General features: G+C 42.6%; 1 protein-coding gene across 3 annotated transcripts; it reads left to right on the top strand.

Annotated features, from left to right (window-relative positions):
* The first annotated feature begins 81 nt into the window (after positions 1–81).
* Positions 82–16,617, top strand: LOC107318279 (cytochrome P450 2J2-like). 3 transcript variants are annotated; one of them, XM_015871922.2, is made up of 11 exons: positions 82–1,115; positions 1,682–1,767; positions 7,946–8,066; positions 9,180–9,342; positions 9,921–10,070; positions 10,930–11,090; positions 11,820–11,996; positions 12,488–12,629; positions 14,118–14,305; positions 14,668–14,809; positions 15,789–16,452. In XM_015871922.2, the coding sequence occupies exons 2-11, from the start codon at positions 1,715–1,717 to the stop codon at positions 15,965–15,967; spliced, it is 1,476 nt and encodes a 491-aa protein (XP_015727408.1). In that variant the 5' UTR covers positions 82–1,115; positions 1,682–1,714; the 3' UTR covers positions 15,968–16,452. The 3 variants fall into 3 exon arrangements, with proteins under 3 accessions (XP_015727408.1, XP_015727406.1, XP_032302477.1); XM_015871920.2 differs by having other exon boundaries at positions 1,679–1,767; XM_032446586.1 differs by lacking the exons at positions 82–1,115; positions 1,682–1,767 and having other exon boundaries at positions 6,622–8,066; positions 15,789–16,617.
* The last annotated feature ends 7,852 nt before the right edge of the window (positions 16,618–24,469 follow it).

Genomic DNA, 24,469 nt, shown 5'->3' with positions numbered 1-24,469 from the left:
TGGAAAAACCAGAAGTGCTTTGGAATTCAGTGTTGTACCAGAAGCTACAAAGGCTACAGACACAAAATAGGAGTCAAGTCTAATTAAAGAGTCTGTAAGGGCAGAAAAGTAGAATAAAAATGGTTGAGTGAAGATTTCACAGAACCATAGGTTGGAAAAGACCTCTAAGATCATCCAGTTCATCCCCAACCCACTCCACTATGCCCATTAACCACGTCCCTCAGTGCCACGCCTCCACATACCTTGAAAACACCAGTTTTGTTTATACTGTCTGAAAAAGACTTGTAAATGAACCTCCCCTTTCTTAATATTCTTCCTTCAGTGTGGGAGGATAGGACAACTGAACAGACGATCATCTGCTGGGTCAGTCATCACCAGATGTCGGCCACTGCGCGATGGAGATGAGTTTAGGCAGCCTACAGTGCCCCACAAATTAAGAACTGTCTCATTATTTCTTGTTCAATTGCTGAAAGGACATCACATCAAAATGGAAAGGCACTTGATATTTAGCTGTTATTAAATTAAATGGCAGAATAACACCAGTGAAATATGGAAGACAACATTCTGACATTTCATTTGACCGAAATCTGTGTGCCCTGTTAAAAACCGATGTCAAAGTCTCTCTGGATTTGCATGTCTGTGTGCATAGATAAGGCAAAGCAGAAAACGCTGTGATCTACGGGCACTGGGGCTGTCATTGCTTCTTAAAAATGAAGCATGGAACAGCAACAGCTTTGCAAGCATTAACGTCATTGCTGTGCAATGCTGTCACTGCTGATGGCCATGTGCTCCCCGGGATTTGCTTTCAAAAGGGAAGCTCAGAAATAGTCTGAGATGGAAATGAAATGGCACAGCCCAAAGCAACAGGCATAGCTACAGCTTGGCTGGGCACACGGCACTCCAGAGTGCAGAAGTGGAGCGTTCGCCATGTGGTTGTGCTGGTATCTGTCTGGGCGTTATAGTTCCTTAGTCCTTTAGTGCACTGGTGCCCAGGAGGGGGCACTCAACACTAGAGAAAACACTTTCTCAGAGGTAAGAGGTTAAGAAAAATGGCTCACGGTGCAGAGATTTTGCAGCCTTCTTTTTACCCAGTGAATTCTAAGGAAAGGAGAAAGGTAAGGAAAAAAATAAAGCCTTACTGGGAAGAGAGCATTAGAATTAGCATGATATATATATTCTTTCCATTATCAGTTGGAAGATGGATAAAGCAGCAAGGAGATGGGAGCAGTGGGTGTATCTGTAGTAACTCCAGTTATTTCTTTACTAGTCGTCTGCTTGCTAAACTTGCCATAGGGCAATGCTTGCTTCCTTCGGGATCAACTGCAAAATGTGACAATGAGTGAAGACCAAAAAAATTGGTGGTCCCTTAAAACTGCTGTATAACATGAAGGCTTTGGTAGATGCCTTTTTATATATTTATTTATTCTTTATTTGTCAATGAAAATGGTAGTGTTGATCCAGAGTCAAATATGCTTAATGTCAGGGATGTTCATGGAAGATTTCTGTCTAGATTAGGGAGAAGAGGTTAGAAAATAACTGGACTGAGGTGATGTTTTCACACTGGTGAGGCTGATTCATCCCAGGGCACTTAGGGAGCAGTACCGACCTCAGAGCAATTAGCAGCTGTCTGTGAGAACTTGTGGAGGATGGGGAAAGGTCAAACGTTTGTTTTCTTCAGCAGGTAGGAGAAATTGCAGCGGTATAAATCAGCCTGATGGCACTTCTCAGAACATCCCGGCAACAAGAAACACCTTGTGAGACTGGGAGGTAAACAGAAAAATCTGTAATCACCAAACAGTGTCAACTTAATATAGTTTTCATTGATGGTGTGGCCGGAGGTCTGGTTTTAGGAGAAAAGGCATTTGTGTAACACGCTGCTCATTAATGTGGCTCTGACACAATCTCAGGAAGAATCTATGGAAATGTGAGGTGGGTGAAGCTTTGCAAAACTTAATGTTAAGCTCTGGGAATACTCATGCACGGCACCCTGTCAAACGTTATTTGAAGTTCTGAAAAACAAATATCTGATTTTAATGTTTTAATGTTTAATGTTATGTGTCACTGCATCCTCTGAGGAGCCAGGCAGAGGGCAGCAAAAGTCTCTTGGATGAAGCAGAGCCTGCTTTGCTGGAACCAGCTTGGCAAGAGCTGGCTGTCAGGGAACAAGTTTCACTGGGGTGCGCTGTAGTTCATTATGTGTTCATCTGCCATCAGCAGGAGTCTGGCTGAGGATGGGAAGGAGCTGCTGTGCACGAATACACAGATTCAAATGGTATGATATGATGCATTCAGTAGGTTTCTTGGAGATTTTGGTGTAACAATCATACAATCATTAAGCTTAGTAAAGACCACTAAGATCACCAAGTCCAACCCCAAGCCATCCCCACCATACCCCTAACCACATCCCTCAGTGCCACATTGCCATGGTTCTGGAACACCTCCAGGGATGGTGACTGCACCACCTCCCTGGGCAACCTGTGCCAGTGCATCACCACACTTACTTGATTACTGGGTACAGTGCTATAATTCACCGTGACCACGTTCCTCTGATCAAGATAAAAGGTTCATATTCTCTCTGTATTTACGGTCTCCCACATATGGGAATGCAGAGCACTGAGGAAGCTCCCAGACAAATTATATCTTGTATATAACCTCATTTTCTCTAGGTGAGACAGTGGCATTACACCAGGCCCACATGCTAGAAAAACAAAGTAATTATACAATTTGTAATGTGGGAATTGCAACAGCAAGGCTTAGAAGCAGAACACCGTTCCATTTAGCCTGTTTTTCTCCTTTCACAGAATCATAGAATAGAATCATTGAGGCTGGAAAAGACTTCTAAGATCAACAAGTCCATCCCCACCACATCTCTAACCAAGTCTTTCAGTGCTGCATCTTCACTGCTCCTGAACACCTCCAGGGATGGTGACTCCACTACCAGCCTTGGCAGCCTGTGCCACTGCATCACCACTCTTGGAGATGTTCTTCCTAATATCCTTTCCTTGCTGTTAAGTATTGCCAAGAGAGATAAACTCTGCTATAATTCAAAACAAACAAAAGCAAACCAGAAATTATCCATAATTTTAGCTATTTTCCATCATTTTCTTGATTTCATTCAGTTATGTTTCTGCAGGAGAGAAATTGGGACTGAAAATTTCTGGCTTTGTTAGGCTGAGTTTGAGAAGAAGATGAAGACAGAGCTGGTCAAAATGGTTCCCCTTGAACAGCACGATCACTGGATCAAAGAAATCTCAGTACTCCATGCACCAGAGCAGCAGGAAATGTCTCCACAGCTCAACCTGAAATGCTCAGAGAACAAAGGTAGAGGACTTACCTTTCCACCTGCCTTCCTGTCCTGAAAGGTGGGTTATGCTGCAAGTGCAGATGTTTAAAAGATGACTGCCATGTTACCAACAGGCTGCAGTGAGTGTCTGCATGTAGCAAGCTGCCTGGCTGCCCACCGACAGTTGTCTGATTGCATGTTGTGTTTAAAAGGCTGCTCAGAGAGCTGTGGGTGCCCCACCATCCATGGCAGGGGTTGGGGATGGATGGGTTTTGAGGTCCCTTCCAACCCAAGCCATTCTGTGATTCTATGAAAATGTGCTTGCATATACTGAAATGTTCAGGCTTTAGGAAATTCTGTATTATTTCATGGTTTTAAGTTGGTCCCTCTGGAACCTTCATTAAGAGGCATGCTAAAATGTCACTGTTTGATCACACACTGTTATTCACAGGGTACCCATGGGGCAGGATGGACGTTGCCAATGGTACAGGTTACCTTTTGTATCTCAACACCCTTGGGTGCATTCAGCCTTACCACATCCTCCACATTTGCACTGAAGTTAATGCTGCGTGTATGTATGGCATTCCCTGTTGCAATTGTTACAATTAGCAGTTGGCTGCATCTGATGGGTAGGGACTGTGACTTGCCAGGCATTACACATGCATTCAGGGCGAGAAGCCAGCTTGAAAAAGTGGTTTTCTGTTGGTGTGTCCAGATTTTCTTGCTCTTCCTTGGCTCTTCATGACAGCATCAGAATTCTGCAGCACGGGGATGAAGGCCTGAGACAACAGACAAAGCTTTCTGTCATCCCAATTTGTTCACGGAGCAGGGCACTGACGCAGTGCTGCCGATAGGATGTGGCACATCATTAAAGACTTTACTCATGCAAGGGTCTGAACTGAGCTCTGACATGGGAACAGCAATCTGAGTAAGAGATTCAAGTGGAACTGTGTGGCATAGTTATCTCGCAATTACAATATGCAGGGATGTTACCTCCTTTCATGTGCATTCTCTTATTATCACAGTCTTGGGAGTGATTGACCGTTTCTGTGCTCTTGCTCAGCCCCAGGGTGAAGTGCATTGTCCATTTGTGGTTCCATTTGGTCATGCGGTTCTTTTTGGCATCCATAAACTGAACATCACAAGGACCTCTGGGGATAAAACGTCTATTCATTAAAGACATTATTATCATATGATTGTGACTGCCTTGTTTAGAAGAATTTTCTCCTCCTGAAGGTGTACTGGAAATACCAAGGATAAAGAAAGATGAAATTATCCTACTGTTTTTATAAGTCTTTAACAAGATGAGGATGTACTCCCTAGTAACAAAGCATACAATGCCCATCGGTCAGCAGAGAAATCTTCCCAGTTACGCATGGATATTTTTCTAACTGGAGTCACTCTGTGCACTGAGCGAGGTGAAACTGGATGTAAATGTGGGAAATAGCATCGCTTTGGAGAGGTCCCCATGGCTAAAGGTTGAGCTGAGGGGAGTGACCAAGCTACCAGCCCTGCAAAGCTCCCATGTGCAGGAGCTGTGCCTACTTCTGGAAAGCCCTGCAAAAGGAAAAGGTCAGATGTTCTTGCTTGGAAATCCCCAGCCACCTTTTTATTGGGGCAGTAAATAAAAATTAGGTCATGTTTTCTTTTTTTTTAATTCTTCTTTGCTTAAGTGTGGGGACGCGTCCATGTGCTGCGGTTGCTTCATGTGCAATCGATTGAGAAACTTAAGGCCAAAGGACTGCGTTTTCCGTGCCAGTGTTGACTGCTAATCTCTTGCACATTTGTTTGTTCTGCCACCCAACGTTACCTCTGATCCGTAAGTAATTGGTAAATGCCGAAAGCTGCTGAGTGTGCTCACCGTCTTTCTTGAAAGTCACAGGAGCAGGGGTGCTGTAGGTGCTGGAAGGCAGCTGCATGGCAGAGCCATTTGTGACGCAGTCTGAGAGCTTTATTCCGCAGGAGGTTTGGATAAACAAGGTCACTGATTAAATGCGTCCCTCCCTCCTGCAGGGAACTGGCAGAAAATCAGCAAAGAACCAGCATGGTGGCAGCTGCTGAGAGGGAGGGCAGATTAGCAGGGCTTGTCAGGGCACAGTTCTGTCTGTAAGATCAATTTTAAAGGGAATTTCTTGCCACACATGGTGTGCAACCCTCCTGTTCTCTTCATATGAACACCTCACAGTGCTTGTCCCCATCATCCTGCTGCCCTTGGAAGCAAGAAGGAAAACTTCCTGAGCAGGGAGGAAAGGCATGAGTCAGCTTCTGGCCATTTACATGGCCTGCTGTCACACTGCTGCTTGAGCAAAACAGATTTCTTCTTTTAGCAGCTTAATGTGGTGAGTGCTTCACTTTGTAAGGCTGCTGGCTGCCATCAAGCTGGAGATTTAGGAGTGTGAATGTGATGGGAGGTTATTGAGCTTCAGTGTTATTGGCTCATTTTTTTCCCCCTTTAAGATATACAAAATTAAATACAGAAATCTCACTAAATCTTTCTCCAAAGTATTTGGGAGGCTTATTTATGATCCTGAGTCAAGCTGTAAAACCTGGGATGTCATAGAAAGTAACCCAGCCTGAGATAAAGTCTGCAAGGGGAGAAGCAGGAATGGCAGTGTCATTAATTGAAGGCTCAGAACTGTGACCACTTCAGGTTCGGTCAGAGGATGTGATACCTTCCCATGGTTACACACCAACCTGTGACCCTCTGCGATGCCCACTTGGCCATTTCTGTCTCAACCTTCCCCTGTGTTGTACCTCCTGTTGCTTTTCTTCTCTTTGCCACGTGCTAATTAATGACTCTGGGGAGCTGTAAGTACCTGACTGCAAAGGATTTACAATGAGAGGTGTAAACTGAAGATAGGCAGTGGGAGTTGGTACAGCTCCACTTGTACTAATCTGGGATAATGTATTGCTACAAGAGGAGTGTAGTAATTATATTACTGCGTTGGGCTGATTCTGCCTTTCATGTTTCACGGCTGACTATTATTTAAGTTCCTGCTGTGTAAATGCAGGGGTATTAATACTTGTCTGATTAGCAAGTCAGCTCCGTTACAAATTTTAAATATAAATAATCCTGTAGGGCTTGTAGGAATAGATATCTTTTCTTTGACGTATCCTAAGTGTGGTTAATAATGATAAAGCACCCTGAGCTACTTGATAGATTGGGGAACTAAAGAAATGAAATCATTCCTTATCGTTAGTACCATATAAAGTAAATTGAAGTTATAGGTCCGTCCTTATGTCTGGAGTGGGTGGGTTTGGGTTTTATTTTTGGAAAACTGTTCAGAAAGAGTGGTGGTACATTGGCACAGGCTGTCCAGAGGTGTTCCAGAACCATGGGGATGTGGCACTGAGGGACATGGGCAATACTGCTGGTAGGCGGATGGTTGGACTAGGTGATCCAAAAGATCATTTCCAGCCTTAATGATTCTATAAACTCCCAGACATGCTAGTTTTGAGCGTATGAACTGTTTTAAGGTGGAGATGGGACCTGGGCCACACTGGTCCTGCAAATAAATGTTGCTGATGGTGTGTCTGGAAGAGGAGGAGTGAGTCTATTTATTAATTTTGCATAGATAAGGTCATAAAAAAAGACTTTTCTATTCTGTCTTCCCTGCATAGCGCAGGCATGAAGGCATGTGTGATAGCCGCAGTGTTGGGCCAAGTGAAGGAGACAGAATGATATCACTGAGTCACTTATATCCCTGATTTGCCAGGTTTGCAAAATACTGCATGTATGTGGGAGGACAGGGCAGTTTCTTGTTCAGGCTTGCGCTTGGTTTTTCAATGAAGATGCTTTCTCTTTCCGATGCAAGATAAGATCCCCTGATAATTGACAGTCTTTACGCTTTCCTCCTGTGTCGTGCAGTAGGTGTGAATCATTTTGTTATCAGAGGACAGATTTTGGACGTGTTCTGTAAACTTACTGACAACTGGTCATCATAGCCAGGATTCTGAAAATGCAATTTAAACTGTAGAAAATAAACCAAGGATAAGAAAACCCTTAAAAAGAAGGGTTGTACTCAAAAACAGAAATTAATAGCAATTAGAAATTTATATTTGTTAGATACAGCATAATTTTTATCTCTTGATATTGGGATGTATGTTTGTAATCATTATCTTTGTGTCATTAATCCTCACTTGAGGAAAATGCTGTTCGTGTACTGGCAGGCAAATCCAAATTTGCAACTACATGTAAAGATAGGTAACATTTGAGACTAAAACACCTGCTAAGTCTAACCTGCTATTTACAGTCTGGCATGTAACACTCATCATCTGAATTCAGTAATTAGGAGGTGAACAGCTACATATGTTTTTAAGCTTCCCAAGGCTTCAGCAGAAGTCATTCCATGTTTTCATGTTCTGGGTACCTACAGACAGCATGCTGTGCCTCTGGTCAGTGATCAGCCTGATCTATCTCAGTAATGGGAATAGATGGGGTGCCAGGAAAAGGTAGGCAGTGATAAAGAGGGAGGGACAGAGGGAGGGAAAGAACTGAGACGCTACAGGACTCAGTCTGCAAAGAGAAGTGGCGTAACGAGGAGGAAGATCACCTTTCCCAAGCTCCAGTACTTCATTATTGATAGAGACAAGCTGAAAAATCAGCTTTGAAATGCTGACAATTAGCCAAGCTTTTGTCATTTTAGTAATTTTTTTGTTAAGTGTTCAGTTTCTCAAACTGCAAAAGGCTCGCCAGCAATTCCCTCCTGGACCAACTCCTCTCCCATTGCTTGGAAACTTGTTGCACTTGAACTTTCAGTTTCATCGGGATCTTCTGATGGAGGTATTTATTTTCAGATACTCCTAATTGGTTAATTTTTGTCACAACTTTAAGTTGATAAATTAGCAATCAAATGACATTTTTTACTCGTAGGAGAGTGGCAGACAAAGTTGGAATCATAGAATATCTTGAGTTGGATGGGACCCATAAGGATCATACGGATATATAAAGATAAACTTGATTCCTGTATTCAGGTTATGTGAAATAAGTTGGCCTCAAAATAAGCTCAGTCATCAGTGATTCTTAGGAATCAAACTTGTGAATAGGGTCTCTGACTCATTATTTAGCTAGGAGAATACTGAGTTTAAAAGGTGCTTCTCCGCTGCTGATAACTCAGCAGGGAGGTGTCACTGCCTATAGCAGGGGAGCTGGTACTAGATGATCTTAAAGGTGCCTTCCAACCCAAACCATTCTATGATTCCATGATTCTAACTCCAAATGTGTTACCTCAGGAGAAGTAAGTGATTACTGTGACCAACTGGATGTAATTCTGGTGGTGCCTTACACAGGGTCTACAACCTTTTCTGTATCACTGTGGGATTAGAGTCCCATTCTTCCATGAATCTCTTTTTCCACGATTCATTGAATTTCCTCTATCATACTCTTGTCTCTCTTTGGGGTTTTCTACTGTCTCCAATGGCCAGTGCTCTTAGTACTGTGACTTAACTGGAACCCACTGCAGAACTGTTGACTAATTTGTGGTTCCATCTTCTCTCCTGGATCACACAGAGGAAGCAGGTTTAATCGGTTGGTTTCCTCTTGCAACAGAAGGGTTACCTGGAGGCACAGAACCCCAGAGATGTGTTGTTCTATGAACTAGATATAAGCTTTGGGGCTGGATATGACACAACCTAAAATACAAAGTTTTCTTTTGGTGCAATATTGCTGCAGCCTGTGCTTTGAAAGGAAAGTCACTTCCCCAGGGTAATTGAAATCGGCTGCTGAAAGCCTAATTCTCAGAAAAGCAAGTCTTTCTGCTTATAACTGTAGTTCTATTAGTAGGGATGATGTTCTCAGCATAAAACTGGCCATTTAGCCAGCGAGTAGCAAGTGTGGTATCTACTGGAGACGTATGGAGTTTCATGCATTCTCTTCTGGCAACTTTCCCATCTACAGCTGGCAAAAACTTATGGCAACATATATACCTTGTGGTTTGGGTGGACCCCAGTGATCATACTGAATGGATTTCAAGCAGTGAAGGATGGCATGACGACACACCCTGAAGATGTTGCTGGGAGAATGATATCTCCTTTCCTCAGGGCAATGGCCAAAGGAAAAGGTGAGACTTTCCTGCACAGTGATAAATAATGTGGAGTAATGTTGACTTTGCAAACACTTCTGCCTCAGCCTTGTCAAACCCTCTACCCTCCCATTCAGAATGCTCTTCCAATGGATACTGCCCAAATCCCCCATTAGCCCTCAAGCGAAGCCTGCTATTCATCACGTTGCCTTTTATCCTGAGCTTTCCCAAGCCTGGGAAACACTCCAGATCAGGTTGTTTCTAGGTGACTTTTTTTCTCTGTGTTCAAGATGTGTGCAATCCTGGCTCAGGAATCAGCAATCTTTCTCTCTTCATGGAATAATCCATCCTGCTGCAAGGGATTTTGCTGCATATTACATGAACACAAAGCATCCTGGTAGGTTTAGCAACTATATGTAATACATGTGGTTGCCAAACACCTTCCGTATAGTTTGGATATATTGGGCTATGATTTCTGATTACTGAAATTTGACCTCCTAAAGATACTTCTATCACAGTGCGTCCCCTAACTTACCCCATATATATCATAATATACTATTGTTAAATGAATTGTTTGTGTCTATGGTAAATATTGATATGCCAGGCAATGCTCTCAGGTATTTTACTGGCAACTGGTCGCTCTTGGAAGCAGCAGAGACGCTTTGGTATGATGACTCTACGCAGCCTGGGAATGGGGAAAAAAGGCCTGGAGTACCGAGTGCAAGAGGAGGCTGCTCACCTGGTGGAGCACTTTAGGAACCTGAAAGGTATCTGTCTGCTATGAAATTAGACACTTTTCAGTCCTGGATCCATACCTTCAGTCTGAAAGCTTACTTAACTCTTTATAGGGTAAGAGTGGGTACAGAATGCGATATCCAAACTCACAGAAGCCTGAAGAGCAGATTGAGTCTATTATTACAAGTGGGAATTTCTCAAAAAACCCTTTATAAACTTACTGAAGTTGTAAACTTCTGAAATCCTTCTTTCTCGGGTTTATCATTTATATATTAATTACAGAATGAACAGCGATGTGGTGTCATTGAATTGTGTGGTAAAGTCAATCATGGATTTTCCACAATAGGTAACTAAAGAGTATTGCAGAGCTGAGTCCTTCTTCTATATCCCAGCGATGCCAAGTGCCATGACATCAGCTGGGAATTTCAGTGTCTGTCTGGCTAAATAACTATTGGCAATAGAACCAAAAGTAGGTGGTGGGAGGGGAACTCGAGCAGATTATCTGGCTGGCTGTAGCATCCAAGCCAGGATCACTTCCATCCAAATAATTTTTGATGGGCTTCTGTCTCATATCTTGAAAAAAAAAAAAATCATCAGAAATAATTATGACAGTTCCAGATGTAGAGAGTATATAATCATTTTGTTACTTTGCAGTTTCTATCCACCTATTTTGCCTCTTTAGCCTTCCCTAGCACAGGAAGGGCTATGAGATTGTTTAAGAGCTATGCACAAAAACTATGTATTTATTATCCTGGATACACATGTATGCCACATCTGCCTCAGCTTGATAAATGGAGACTTTTATGCAATCTCTATTAATCTCTTGTTCTGTTTGTGTAAGGAACAACTGAAGAAAGCACTGAAAGTGAACTCTAGTTACTGTGTTTGCAGGAAGACCTATGGATCCTTTGTTCCCACTTTTCCATTCTATTTCAAATGTAATCTGTGCTGTGGTTTTTGGATATCACTTCTCTGATGAGGACAAAACCTTCCACGAACTGATCAGTGCCACTGAGAAGATATTTAGTTTTGCAGGCAGCTTCGTTTATCAGGTGCGTAAGTAACATGCTATATTTTTCTGAGCTAGGTCACAAAAGAAAGGGCAGTTACAGAAATAGGTCTGCACTAAGTGAAGAACTATTTGCAACAGTACAAAAGCAATGTACATGCTCTCTGACAGTCTCAAGATTCAAGTTTTGCCTGAGATTTTTTTGTTAGATAGCTCCCATAAGACACAATGAAGGCCAACGTTGAATCCAGATTTCCCCCATTTTAATGTTTGCACTCTTAACAGTGAATAGACTGGGTAATGGGGATTTTCAATTGCATGACAAATTCCACTGATATCTGAGTTTTATAGGAAAAAGGAAACCAAAAAGTTGATGAGGTAGTAAACATTCAACGGATCTATCATATGATAGTAGCACTATTCAGGTCAGCCATAGTAAAGCTGCTGTTTAAGTGGATAGAAGGAAAGTCTCTTTAGTCCTGCCTCAGTAGTATGGAAGGCTTCAGATGAGCCTCAAGATACCCTCTAAAACTGCACAGTACAAAGACAAATTATAAACCATGTCAGGAAGTAACGAGACAAATATCTGCTATAAGCTTATAACATTCCAGTCCTAAGGTTTAGGGAAAAGAAACTGGTGTAAACTAACAGATAATGGGATGAAAAAGGCAAACAGACCCTTGAGTGTTTCCAGCAATACTTTCCTTTTGATCCAGAGGAGTGTCTTCCTGGGTTCTGACGTGTAACTACTGTTGGTGTGTCACTCCTGCAGCTGTATGAAATCCTCCCCTGGCTGATGTGCCGTCTCCCTGGTCCTCATAAGAAAGTGTTGTCGTGCTATGATGTCCTGAGTTCTTTTTCAAGGCTGGAGGTCAGAAGACATGTGGAGAGAGGGACACCAGAGGAACCGCGGGATTTCATTGACTTTTATCTGGCTGAGATAGAGAAAGTAAGTGTTTGATCTGCCTGATTGCACACTGATAGAGAATGTAAGGCCAAACAGACAACTAAGTTTGGATAACTCTGAAGCCTTATTCTGTTGTATTTCATAGGCTGCATGTAAAAGCTGCTGCTAATTTTCTCATAGAATTCTAGAATTGTTAAGGTTGGAAAAGCCCTCTAAGGCCACCAAGTCCAACCATCCACCTACCACCAATCTTGCCCACTAAACCTCATCTCTAAGTCAACAGGCGCAAAACTGCCTGTTTCTTGTTATTCTCCTTTTTTAAACGAAATAACGTTTCACCTCATGAAAAAGAGCAGTGCAGACTTAGAGTGTACATTTGAGAATCAGTTCACCTCTTAGTGCTCAACAAGAACTGTAACTCTGAATATTCTTTGTGCATGTGCCAGCTGTGGAAGTAATGACTCTCAGGCAGAAAATATGAAGTATAATCTAACTTTTAATCTTTAACTTCAACTTTTTATCATAATCTACAGTCTAAAGATGAGGACAAACCCAAGTATGATGAAGACAACTTGGTGCATGTTATAAATGATCTTTTCCTCGGTGGATCAGAGACCTCAAGCACAACCTTGTACTGGGGACTGCTTTACATGGTAGTCTATCCAGATATCCAAGGTGAGAGAGATTCTTGCTGTGAAATACTGTGAGTACAACCAGTGTTAATGACTGAATGTAAGGAGTTGCATGCATAAAAGCCATTAGATGAGCTTGGCTCTGACCCTCTGAGAACACTAAAACCAACTTGCTAAAATTATAGCAGGAAAAGAAAACAGAGACCTGTCCTCTGAGCTGACCAAACCAGGTGGCTGAATGGTTATCTTCCATTTCTGGCACAACACGATGCTAAGCATGCCAGTACTCCTAACATGCCACTGGATTGTTTGATCCCTTACTGGCCAAACTAGTTGGTCAAACCTTGGCAAGTTCTAAAGGGCTGCCAGCTGCACAAAGGAAGGTTCTGATAGAGTCAGCTGCCTCTTCCTGTAGCTTTCCCCTCAGGAAAAAGGTGGAGATGTGCAAGATAATTGGTACAGCACAAAACCATACACCTCTCTGAAGAGCACTGTGAATCCTTGCCTTTGCTGAGTGCTTCAGCGAAGCACAAGTCGAGGCAGTGAGCATTCATGGAATATGAGTGGCCTCAAGATTTTAGTAAAGCCTATTCTATGTGTAACCAGCCAATGGTGTTATCATCTCATTTTTAAATAATCACTAATGTTTGTCACAGATTATTTAGGAGAAAACAAAGCATGAATGTAGAATATCTGCTAGAGACAGAAAGATTGCAGATGCAGAACAAGAAGTTTAAGGTAAGGAGTCTGGCTGCCTGATGTGTAGAGACATTTTCAAGCAAAAACTGCTGGCAGTACACAGAGACTGATTCTGTTCTGGTTAATACTGCAAAACAGATTGTGCATCTAATTAATACCAATTCCATGAATGACTGTAGTTGCAGGCTGAGACTCCTCCATCTTACACCTATGCTTGGAAGAGAAAGGGCATGGCCAGGGCTTATGGAGGACTCCTGGGGCTGGTGGTTCTTCCATCCACTGTGCTCAGACACTGAAAGTGAAGGAGATACCAATATTCCCACAACCTCTGCAGGAGGCAGAAAAGTCTGTGTCATTGTGTGCATATTTGCACTCAAGATTTTAGGCTGATTCTGATGGTGTTTGTTCGGTGTTGCCATACTTTGACCAACTCTGCTCAACTCCTCATGCACTGAGAGTCAGTATCCAGGATGTTTATGTATCTTTTGAAAGAGAGATTTCAATTTTGAGACAATGGAAACCAAGCAATCCCTAAATACCTTCAACATCTGAAGCTGAATGATACTCCCCATACTAACCGAGGGTGCAGAGAGAGAAACATCAGAGCTGGGATAAGTACAGGGTGGTCCTTGCTTATGATTCTGGGCCACACATGTTTTTTGTTTGTTTGTTTTGTTTTTCTCTTGAGTTTTATTTTTTATATTAAATTGAGATATTGTACGTTAAAGACTGCATATACTATGCTGAATTTTCCTATTTATCTAAGAAAGAGAGAGCAATTGAAACATTTGGTGCATTTTCCCCTTCTCAAATGGTGAATATTTCTCCATAGAGAAAGTGCAGAAGGAGCTGGATGCTGTTTTGGATCCCTCCCAGACAGTCTGCTATGAACATCGGAAAAAGCTGCCCTATACGAACGCTGTGATTCATGAGATCCAGCGCTTCAGCAACATTGTCTTTGTTGGCCTGCCCAGGGTGTGTGTGAGGAACACAACATTGCTGGGTTATCCTGTCAAAAAGGTACGGATATTTCAATTAACATCACATCTGCTGCTTATAAATTGTTCTTCACATAACCCAGGAGTATGGCACCTGGGTTACCTGCTGTGGGTTATCACTAGAAGTGTCATTAAAACTAACAGTAGAAGTGGTCACCATGATGCAGTTGTACCAAAATCAATGCTGTTAACTCCCATTGACGTGGCTGCAGGGCTGGGAAATGATAATTTCCAATAGGAAATAACTAACAGGTCCCATTTTCTAGGAGGATAGTCCTCTAACCACGTGATATCTGCTCACTGAAAAAGAAATGGCTACAAGGCTGTAGTAACTGATAGGTGAAGTGTGTCAACAGAACTGTATCAGTAGTTTCTTCCTTGCAGGGCACCATCGTTGTTCCAAACATAGCATCTGTTCTCTATGATCCCGAGCAATGGGAGACACCTCGACAGTTCAACCCTGGCCATTTCCTGGATAAAGAAGGAAGCTTTGTAAATCGAGAAGCCTTCTTACCGTTCTCGACAGGTAAGGGTGTCAGTAATTAGAGCGGCCCCAATAGATTAGATGAAGGATACAGAATAGTGAGTATTGCTTCAGACAGCACCTTATATCTTCAATATTTGCTGCTTTTAAAGGGTAGTACTGACTCATTATCTACTGAGGGGACAATTCTTTGCTGTCAGGCCCCAGAGTGCTCTTAGGACACTGCAGTGGGAATGCCACTCAAACACCTGAACTTCCTAGGTTTGCTGCGTGTTGCAGTCATCCACAAGTGCTGATTTATTTTTCCTGTATTATTCTTCATATGTATTTCTTCCCTGATAAGCAATGTGCCTCCTGTGTGCTGCAATTGCTTGCAATCCCTTCTGAAGGATCGAGCTGAAAGAAAAGCAGAAATTCATCCTCATATACAAAGTTTCTAGTTTCAGAACCGAAAACCCAGTTGCAAAAGAAGGGAAGTAAGATAAAAGCACAGTTTGGGAACACATTCAGTAGTTAAGTTCTTACCTTTACAGTTTGGTTTTAGTCTCTATGTCTCTGCTGACATAGCAAGGTAGTCACTTTAATGCCTTTCTAGGAGTGGTTTCTTAGTGCAAATGGAATAGCTGGTTTTTGTTTTCCCTGTATTTGTCCACTGATCTGGAAATGTGGATGTTTTTAATTTGTATGGTTTCTGTGCTGCTCATATCACTGCTTCCAGGGAAGGAACACTTAATTAAGAGTAGGCCTCTTGTTTTGCCTGCATATGACCAAGTTTTGTTCAGTTGCAAATGCCTTTTTCTAGGTAATTTTGGCCTGCTGACTTTATGTCATTAAGAAAACATGTGCAAACTACTGGCAGATTCTTTGGGTCTGACCATGAAGATCAAAATGTCCTATAAAATGAAAGTCACCAGGTTGAGAAAGAAATGATGGTGATACCTCAGGGCTTTTCATTTGATGAAGAAGCGATTGTCAAATAAGTTCCTAGATACTCAGCATTCTTGCCTTCTTCCTCTCACAGGGCACCGGGTGTGTTTGGGGGAGCATCTGGCAAGGACTGAGCTCTTCATTTTCTTTGCCAACCTGCTACGGGCATTTACCTTCCGGCTCCCCGAGGGAGTGACGACGGTCAACACTAAGCCCATTTTTGGGGGCACTCTGCAGCCCCATCCGTACAAGATTTGTGCCATCCCACGCTAGGCTGCGGACATCACAGACCACCTTTACCTCAGTGAACTTCCTCTCAGATGTATAAACGTTCTTTGATCAGCCAGTATATTGACATTAGTCTATTGCAGTACTATTCTGAAAGTGGAGACAATACTTCTGATATGGTCCTTGTGAAGGTCCCAGGCATTCTTGCAAGGATCTTATCTATTTTTTCTCCCCCTTTTTGGAGAGCATCCGAAGAAATGGCTCCCAGTTGTGAAGATTGCATTCTGTGCCTACCTGTCTTAGCCACGTAGGATTGCCGTGGTGCTCACTATTGAGCAAACCTCAGTGAGATTAAACAGAAGACCTCACCAAGAGCTGAGCAAGTGTCACTTCTGTGAGTGGTCTGACCTCAAGGCATCTGACTCTGGAAAGTGCACATTTAAAGGCCTACTATGGTTTTACTATCCTGAGGCACTTTAATTTGTTGGCAGGTTGGAAATAAAAGAAAATAAAATGGAAACACATTGGAATATGAGTGCATTAATGTCTGAGTTTGAGGTAAGCATCTCCCATGGATAAGATGAAAAGAGTCAACGTGAATTCAAAGAAACTTAAATTTCATAGTTACTAGCAGTGTGAATGTGTAACTCAGCAGTGTAATCATTGTTATAATATATTGCCACTTTAGTTTGTCATTTTTAAGTTGGGTTTTTTTTATGATGTAGATTCATGCTGACTTTGTTTGGGTTGCTACAAGGTTGGGACCTTCAACTCTGTAATCAGACCTTGTGCTCATTGAATGAACAGTAACTGTCAGTAGAAGACCATTATCAACCTGCTTGGAAGAGGTGTAAATGTGGGACAAGATACTCATTTGCCAGTGGATCTCACTGCTAATTGTTCACAGCAGGGGAATGCAGAGGCTTTGGAAGACAACATCTGAACACTTTTTGAACACACAGATGTTTCCCATCCTCTCTGGGCCCTTCTCTTAATTACAACCCATGCCATACTTCCAGTCTTCCATTCAAACTCATTGCAATCTCTCCCTCACAATTTTCAGTTCCTGCTCCCATCCATTCCTTATCCACATAAACTCCATTTCAGGATTCGCCTTCTCTTTTGATTTCCCACTGCTTATATCCTTTCATCATATCAAGGTTCAGTTTCCTCTTATGCTCTTCTGCACAAGTATTATAGACACATCAGTGATACGCTGAAAACCGCAACCAGTGAGTTATAGGTGGCATTTGGAAGATACCCTTTTCTTCTTCTTTGTGGTTCTACACCATAAAACAGTAACTACAGAGGCACTGGAGGTAGCTCAGAGTAAGAAAATATAAATGAAGATTTGATGGGGGAAGTCTGAAGGAGCTTTTTCCTAATGCAGTTGCCTATAGGCACTGATCCCATTCAAGACAGAGACATTTTAGCATATAGCTGGAGGTGACAGCCAAGTTCATCTGTGGCTATGACAAGGCAAACTGCTGTTATATTCTTGAGTCCAAATCGTTTTTGGAAAGGATTAAAATCTTGGAGTTCAGTAAAACTATAATCACTGCTATAAATTTAGGATTAAACTCACATGAGGACAAGTGTTTTTATAATGGGGTGTAAACTATTTGGAATTAAATAATTGTGGTACATATGAACTTCCTAAGTTTAAAATAGAGAAAAATGTTACTAAAAAGAAGTGATAGCTACTGAAAGTCATGCTGAGGTGGACCAGATGTTGGCACTGCTCCACCACAACCCGGTATCAGCAAGCTGGAAGGGAAATCAGAACAGTAGTGGGTTTCACAATAGCAATAACTGTCATGAATAATCCAGCCTGCTGACTACATGCTATATCAACTGCTGTTCCAGGGCCTACACACTTCTGCTCATTCTCCTTACCAGCTTTATCTGCACTTCTCCTCCACCCTACCCTCCCATCCTCCTCCTCTTCACTACCTCTGCTGAAGATTACATCTCTTGCTGGCTTTGCCCACTCCTCTTGTCATCTTGCTGCTCACTGAAGAGGCTTAATGCGAAGACATGTTGTCATGGACTGGAACATTATGTCCTCTGAGACTCACTGCCTTAGAGAACAGCTCTGCTTTCCCTCCCAGGATCAATTTCCCTGTACTTGTACAGGGTTGCAGACACCCAGCTTCTAGACTGACTGAGAGATGTGTGAGATATGGGGACAGAGCTGAAGTCATTCCAAGCCAGGTGGAGAGACAGGACAGCAATGAGCAGTGGGATCATGGAAGAAACCACTGTATCCATGTGGTGCTGAGGGTCTTTAGCTATAAGTGTTGATTCAGGGCACCCCCAAGCTACTACTGTCCTTTAGTACTTTGTTGGTGGCTCCTAAAGGTGAACTCCATGTGCTGCAGTACAGTTAGCCATTAGAGCTTTGTTCCTTGCTGTGATTGGCACACACACACACAAAAAAGCCAATCTGAAGGAAACTGGGTTGGCTCAATTGGCTTCCCTTATCCCCTGCCCACAGCCCTCCCCATTCCCCTACTGCTTCCTGAAGTGCTGCTTTATTTCCTGATCCCCTTGTCAACACTGGTTACAGACCCTAGGCATACATCTGCATTACACCATCAGAGACCTGCCATGTAGAAAGGCATACACCCTGGTGCCAATGAATGGGGTGATGTAACATTTAAGTGAAGTGACTAACCCTCCACCCCATCTATTTTTTTTAACATAATCAATGTCAACCACAGCTTCAAGTCTCTGAGTTGTGGTAGCTTTGTCATCCTTAATAATATGGTTTAGAAGAGTTTGAAACCAGTTTGCAGGTGTTTATTCAAGTGAAAGGTCCCCAGCTGGATCTATTGCTTTTTAAACCACTGCAATTCCTTTGGGAAAAAGCCAGATCGTGTCACAGAACCAAGGAGGTGGCTGCTCTGCTTCATATTTGCAGGACAGTGGGAATCTGAAAGCAGAAGCCTACAGGATTTATATTGCTGGACATGAGAGGAGAGAGAGCTGCTCAACTTGGTATGGTGCTTAGCGCTGCAAAGGTTCCAGTTAAGGAAGACATTGCCAAGTCATCTGATACTGGAGAGCCTTGTATAAAAGTCTAGTAGAGTTTGCATCCCTCCAAAGATCAAAACCAAATGATTTCTCTTCTGTTCAAACAAGTTGTTTAGGAATATCATGTCTGTTACAGGCTCAGGGTATGTTGTCCCTGTTGATGCTCCAGTGTATAAAATCATGAATCGATTGCTTGTAGTGGGGAAAACTGACATTGCTGGGATTCCACTTTGCAAAAACCTTCTGTTGTACAAGTACAGCACATTCGGAATTTTTTTTCTCTGTCATTCTGAGGAGGCCTAAAAAATTCTGTATGCAGAGGAGCCAACAGAAAAGGAAACATTCACCCTCTCTTCAATGGAAGGTATCAAATGTAACACAGATGGAGATCACTTAAATGAACCAGAAGGAATGGTACTGCATGTCTTTGTTGGTAAGCTATTTAACTCCTCACTGCCAAATGTTCTGAACATTTGCTTCTGTTCAAATTTAATTGGATGATTTTTTTCAGCAGGAAAATTCCCTTTGGGTTGTTCCACACCAGTGCAGTGCTTCCCATTCTATCAACCTTCCCTAATGCCTATCGTGTGCTGTCAATATGGAACATCAGACTAGTGGAACTTTCATCTGACTCAGTATGGCTGTGCTTATGCTTTCTGCCATTTACTCCAAATCACAATGGTTTGGTATATCAGACTCCGGTCTATTGCCATAATCTTCTATTTTCCATTTGAACATCTTACCCTCAAACAAAACCTTGACCGTGCCTGCTGAGACACAGCTGAGACTGGAAAGAGATGGTCATTCAGGCAACTTGGGACCCCAAAACATGAGCTGAAATGCACTTAATGTTACCCATTTCCCTCTGAGTGAAAGTCTTGCTGCTGGCTCTTTTCAAAGCTTAATTTATTCATTCGCCAGATGTCTTCAGGTGATAAAAATACACTGGGAATGGCAAATCAGATTTTCTTCAGTGACATTTCTGGTCAAAACAAGAGATTATGTGCTGATTGAATCGGGGTTACACACATTTCCTGTAACGCTTTGTTAAGAAGCCACGAATCATCAGATGTGAGATCTGCATTCAAGCTCATGCTGTCAGAGCAGCCTGAACTGGGAACTGAGGGTAACCCGAGATGAGGAAATCCCTCCCCATAAAATTAACATGCTGTAAATGTCATTGTCTGCTCGCCTCTTCTTTCTACACTATGCCCATTATTTTTTACCATTGTGAAATATCACGTTAATACCATTTGCAGCTGACTTAAATTGCAAGAAACAACCAGCTTCAGTGCCATTAAAGAACTAGTTTATGGAGAACTGGAGGTAGGTGAAGCATTAAAATATTTCAGTTTCAACATGGGAAAAATACAGTTAATATACCTGCAAAAATCACACTGAGCTCATTTGAGTATTTACTCGGCAGAAAAGAGAGAAAAGCCTGCCACTAAAATCACAAATGCCGTGAAATGTATGGAGCAGTATGGAGAATTCAGAGATGTACTGCCCTAAGGAGATCCAGGGGGCTGCCAGGCATGGTATCAGAGCCATGGATACTCAGAGTGGGTTCTGGTCTGAGCTAGGACCTGCCATTCTTGTCTTATAGATAAGGCAATGAAGTGAAGACCAAAGGAGACCTGGTATTAGACTGTACAAGAGATCTATTTCACCTCTTTTCTCCACCTTCATGATTTCTGTGATCGTTTCTAACATTGCAATCACCAGAATTCAGCATTCTTCTTTTAATTCTGAGCCTTGCTAACTGCTGTGTACTCAGGTGAATCAGAGGTGTCTCTATAGGGACAAATCCACAGCAGATGACATTAAATATAAGCCCTCTGGGATGCCAGCAGGCCAAGTTCAGGGGTCCCAATGTTAAATATAAGCAATATGGGATGCCAGTAGGCCAACTCGGGCACCCACAAGGCCCCACTAATTTGCAAGGAGTTTTCTGGAGCTTTATTATGAAGTGCCAGGTAAGACTTGAGAAGTTTAACTAGTTCCAGTGAACCAATGAAGAAACTGCTTGAAGATTGTATCCTGCAGATGTGAAAAGCCTGATAGAAAAGAGTCCTATAAAGGAAAGAAAATTAAAAATATGAACACCACAAATGGAACAAAAATACAAAGAATCCAGGAATGAGCCACAGGACAAAACATGAAAGCAGAAAAGGCTGCAAGCCAGCTACAGATCCCAGCTGACTGTATGGCACTGTAGCAAAAGTCTCTACAGACAACCTGCCAGCTGTCAAGAAACTCAAGAGACTCCAAGGGCTCTTTCTTTTGCAGTCATTCAGGCTCGACCTTTCAGGTGTTATGGAAAAACACAGATTCTGTGAGCCATGGTTTGCTGAAGTCATCTGGATGATGGCTGTACATGCTGTCATGTCGGCTGTACTCATCTCACCCTTTTCTTGCCTGAAGACTAAAGGCAACCCCAGCTCTGTGATCTGATGAAGACAATCTGGTCTGGGTTCTCCATGCTTTTTGGCAGCAACACAAACTACATTGGCTACTTTGCACTGGGCACTGCTCCATATTTTGTCTCAGCCAAGAGAAAAGGAAAGACTAACGAGTCCCACATAAAACCATCTGGATGGTGCTTTCTCAAAGAGCATGCCAAGGTCAGCACAAAGATATTATGATGGAAGTGCAAAGGTAAACATTTTTAAAACAGCACTATAGGGAAATTCATACCCTTGGCGAGTAGACAAACACATCTTTGCTTTGCTGAGTATCACAGATGCATCCAAGCTTGTTATCTTCATCCTGCTGCGCTGTAACCTTGCACAAAGTATTCACTCTTCTTTCCATTCTTTGAGAGTTAGAAGGAAGGCCAAGAAAGGTGGCACGTAACAGGACTGTGAGAAGACACTCTCACATCATTCAGAAACAGTCACAGACAAAATGACATAAGTTCTGTTTCCAACAGCTGCCCCATGAGCTCCTTCTCTACTATTTTGGTCTATTTTATTGGGTATTGTTGGAAAAGATGCACCTCTTATAAAAGAGGAGGGATTTTTCTCATCCATGACTAAAGTGCCTCACATGGGTGCTAGTGCAGGGACAGCCCAGAGGAGAAAACTTCCTGTTGATCACAGGAATGTGTTACTTGTCAGCGGTTAAATCTGCAGAAAGGATGGAGTTTTTTAAGTTCCCATTTGAAGGTGAGTGTCTGCAGAAAGTGAGCTAGAAATGCACAACAGCATTGGTGCTGAAAGGTCGAGCCATTACCCATTCATCATGGGGATACTGACCAAACTCACATCCATCCTTATGCTACTGGGCAGTTATGTGAGAGTCTTATTAGGCAATTAGCTGAGAATGTTTTAGTGCATTATTAACAAACCGTCACCAGAGAGCTTAATATAATTCATGTACAGAGTGGTTCTCTGTTTCCAGTCACAGGAGCATTTAACTGAGAACGTGTTCCTAAGACAAATCCAAGTAGGAGGGACTGTGAGGAGTAAGGAATTCCAATAAAGATTCATGCTGCAGGTAAAACCATCAACGAGAGGGTGCCAAAAGGGGCTGTTCTGCTCACTTTGTCCTTGGCTGTGTTCTCACTCTGTTTCTGCTGCAGTAGTGAGATAGCAGCCAGGAGGTGAGCATGTTCAGGCTGCTGAGCTAGCAGAAACCTATTCCTGAAACCAATAACTTAAGGCTTTCCCTTAGATCAGCTAGATGAAGTCATTCACTTTATGGCTCTCTGGTCACAAGATGCAACCCTGGTGAAAGAGAAACAAGGGGATGGGAACGTTTGTTTTCAAGGCATCCTAATCTAGGTAGATTGCAGACTGATTATAAAATGAAACTACATGAAACAGCTTGCCCAGAATCACACGAGATTTGTGTGTAGCTCAGCAGAGAACTGAACTAGTTTTCTAAAGTCTAAGCTGACATCCAGACCAGAATATCAGCCTTTCCTCACTGTGATATGTCTTCCATTCTCCCTGCTCACTCTGTGCATGGTTCAAGGCATGCACTACCTTGCAGTGTTTGCTTGGGACTCAACACAGTTCATTTGCCCACGCTGTCCAAGTGCTCTGATCGGGCTGATACCTAGTGGGGGTAGATCTGAGAGCAGAGGGCTCTGGAGATAGCAGGTCACAGCTGGGCAAGGAGGGAGATGAGGACAGTGATGTTTTCACCATGAAACATTCTTGGAGATACTCTTTTTTCTTTTTATAGTGTTAGGAATTGTTCCTAATATATCCTTGGCTCAACTGCAAAAGTAACTTGCCGCTCTTCCCCAGCTTCAGTTGGAACACTGAGCTTTCTAAGTAGAACTTCAAACTATGTGTCTCCCAGTGGGACTTTAGAAAGGATTAGCAGTGAATGGAAAGGGATTGTAGTAATAATAGCAAATGCTGCAATTCACTGAACAGTCACCGAGTCAAAGACAGTGCCTGGGGAAGCCTGTTACTACAGTACAAGCTACAAAGTGGAAGGGAAGGAAACAGGAAGAATAAGCAAAACTCACTAAAGAGAGGCAGCAAAGATTATTTGCTTGATGACTGAATCTTTGCTGTAGTCCTTATTTTGGTAATACTGCCATCAGCTGATTATGTCTCGGCACACTGAGGCTCTGGAAGGCTTCCTTAGAGGCCTGGCCATTGCAGGTACAGCAAAGTGGGAAACACTGCAGCACACAGGAGCTGTTCCTGCTATGGGCCCATCCTTGCTGTTGGCGATAGGAATTAATTATATTGCTTTTAGTGGAAAAGACAAAGAAAAGATTTGTTACCAATGGCATTAAGATTTTAAAGGCTGGGCTGAGACAACAGTTCCTCATTCACAGAATTCTGCTGATTTGGGGAGGTCATTGCAAGTGTCAGTTATTATTAAAGCTGATACATCCTGCAAAACAATGCAGTGGATGGTTTAGAATCTACACGTGTTGGTCTATATAAGAAAGAAGCTGCACATAACTGCAGTTAGGTGACACTTCTTGTACTACAGTGTGAGATCATTTTCATCTAAGCACCCTATTTTCCTGTGTGTACAGAAGAAAACACAGATTCTGCAGTTCTTTGGGTAGTAGATGGAATCCAGTTCTGGGATTCAAGCACTTGTGCTTTTCTTTCCACCTTATTTGGGCTATTAATTAAGGCAAAAGCACGGACTTCCAAATGCTGGGAAAGCCATTCTTCAAATTATTCTCTCCTACAGAAAGCAGCCATTGGCCAAATCAAGTGACAGCAACTAGGCACCTGATTATATTTGCATCAGTTGTCAGTATGGTCAGCATATTTCACAATCCCTGGCAACATCTTCGTTTCCAACAATTGCAAAGGAGGAGGCCTGCACCTACCTCCAGTGTGACGCAGACCTGCCTACAGATGTTCTAGAGATGTGGGTTCAGCGTGACAACATTGACAGTGGATTCCTGAGAGCAGATTGCAGAAGCCAATGCACATATGAAAACTGTGCCTAGTCAAGTCAAACTCTTCACGGCTTTGTAGACAGTCTGTCTTCACCAGTTCCCTGGAAATCACTAGTGCAGAAAGA

The sequence above is a fragment of the Coturnix japonica genome, chromosome 9 (genome assembly GCF_001577835.2).
Source record: "Coturnix japonica isolate 7356 chromosome 9, Coturnix japonica 2.1, whole genome shotgun sequence".
NCBI lineage: Eukaryota > Metazoa > Chordata > Aves > Galliformes > Phasianidae > Coturnix > Coturnix japonica.
This window is presented reverse-complemented; position numbering and strand designations above follow the sequence as displayed.

What these genes read in the sequence shown, in the direction of transcription:
- LOC107318279 (XM_015871922.2), top strand. Translation starts at nt 1,715, where the DNA reads ATGGCACTTCTCAGAACATCCCGGCAACAAGAAACACCTTGTGAGACT. An exon ending in TGGGTTATCCTGTCAAAAAG is followed by an intron (nt 14,306 to 14,667) that starts GTACGGATATTT and finishes TCTTCCTTGCAG; the next exon opens with GGCACCATCGTTGTTCCAAA. An exon ending in CTTCTTACCGTTCTCGACAG is followed by an intron (nt 14,810 to 15,788) that starts GTAAGGGTGTCA and finishes TTCCTCTCACAG; the next exon opens with GGCACCGGGTGTGTTTGGGG.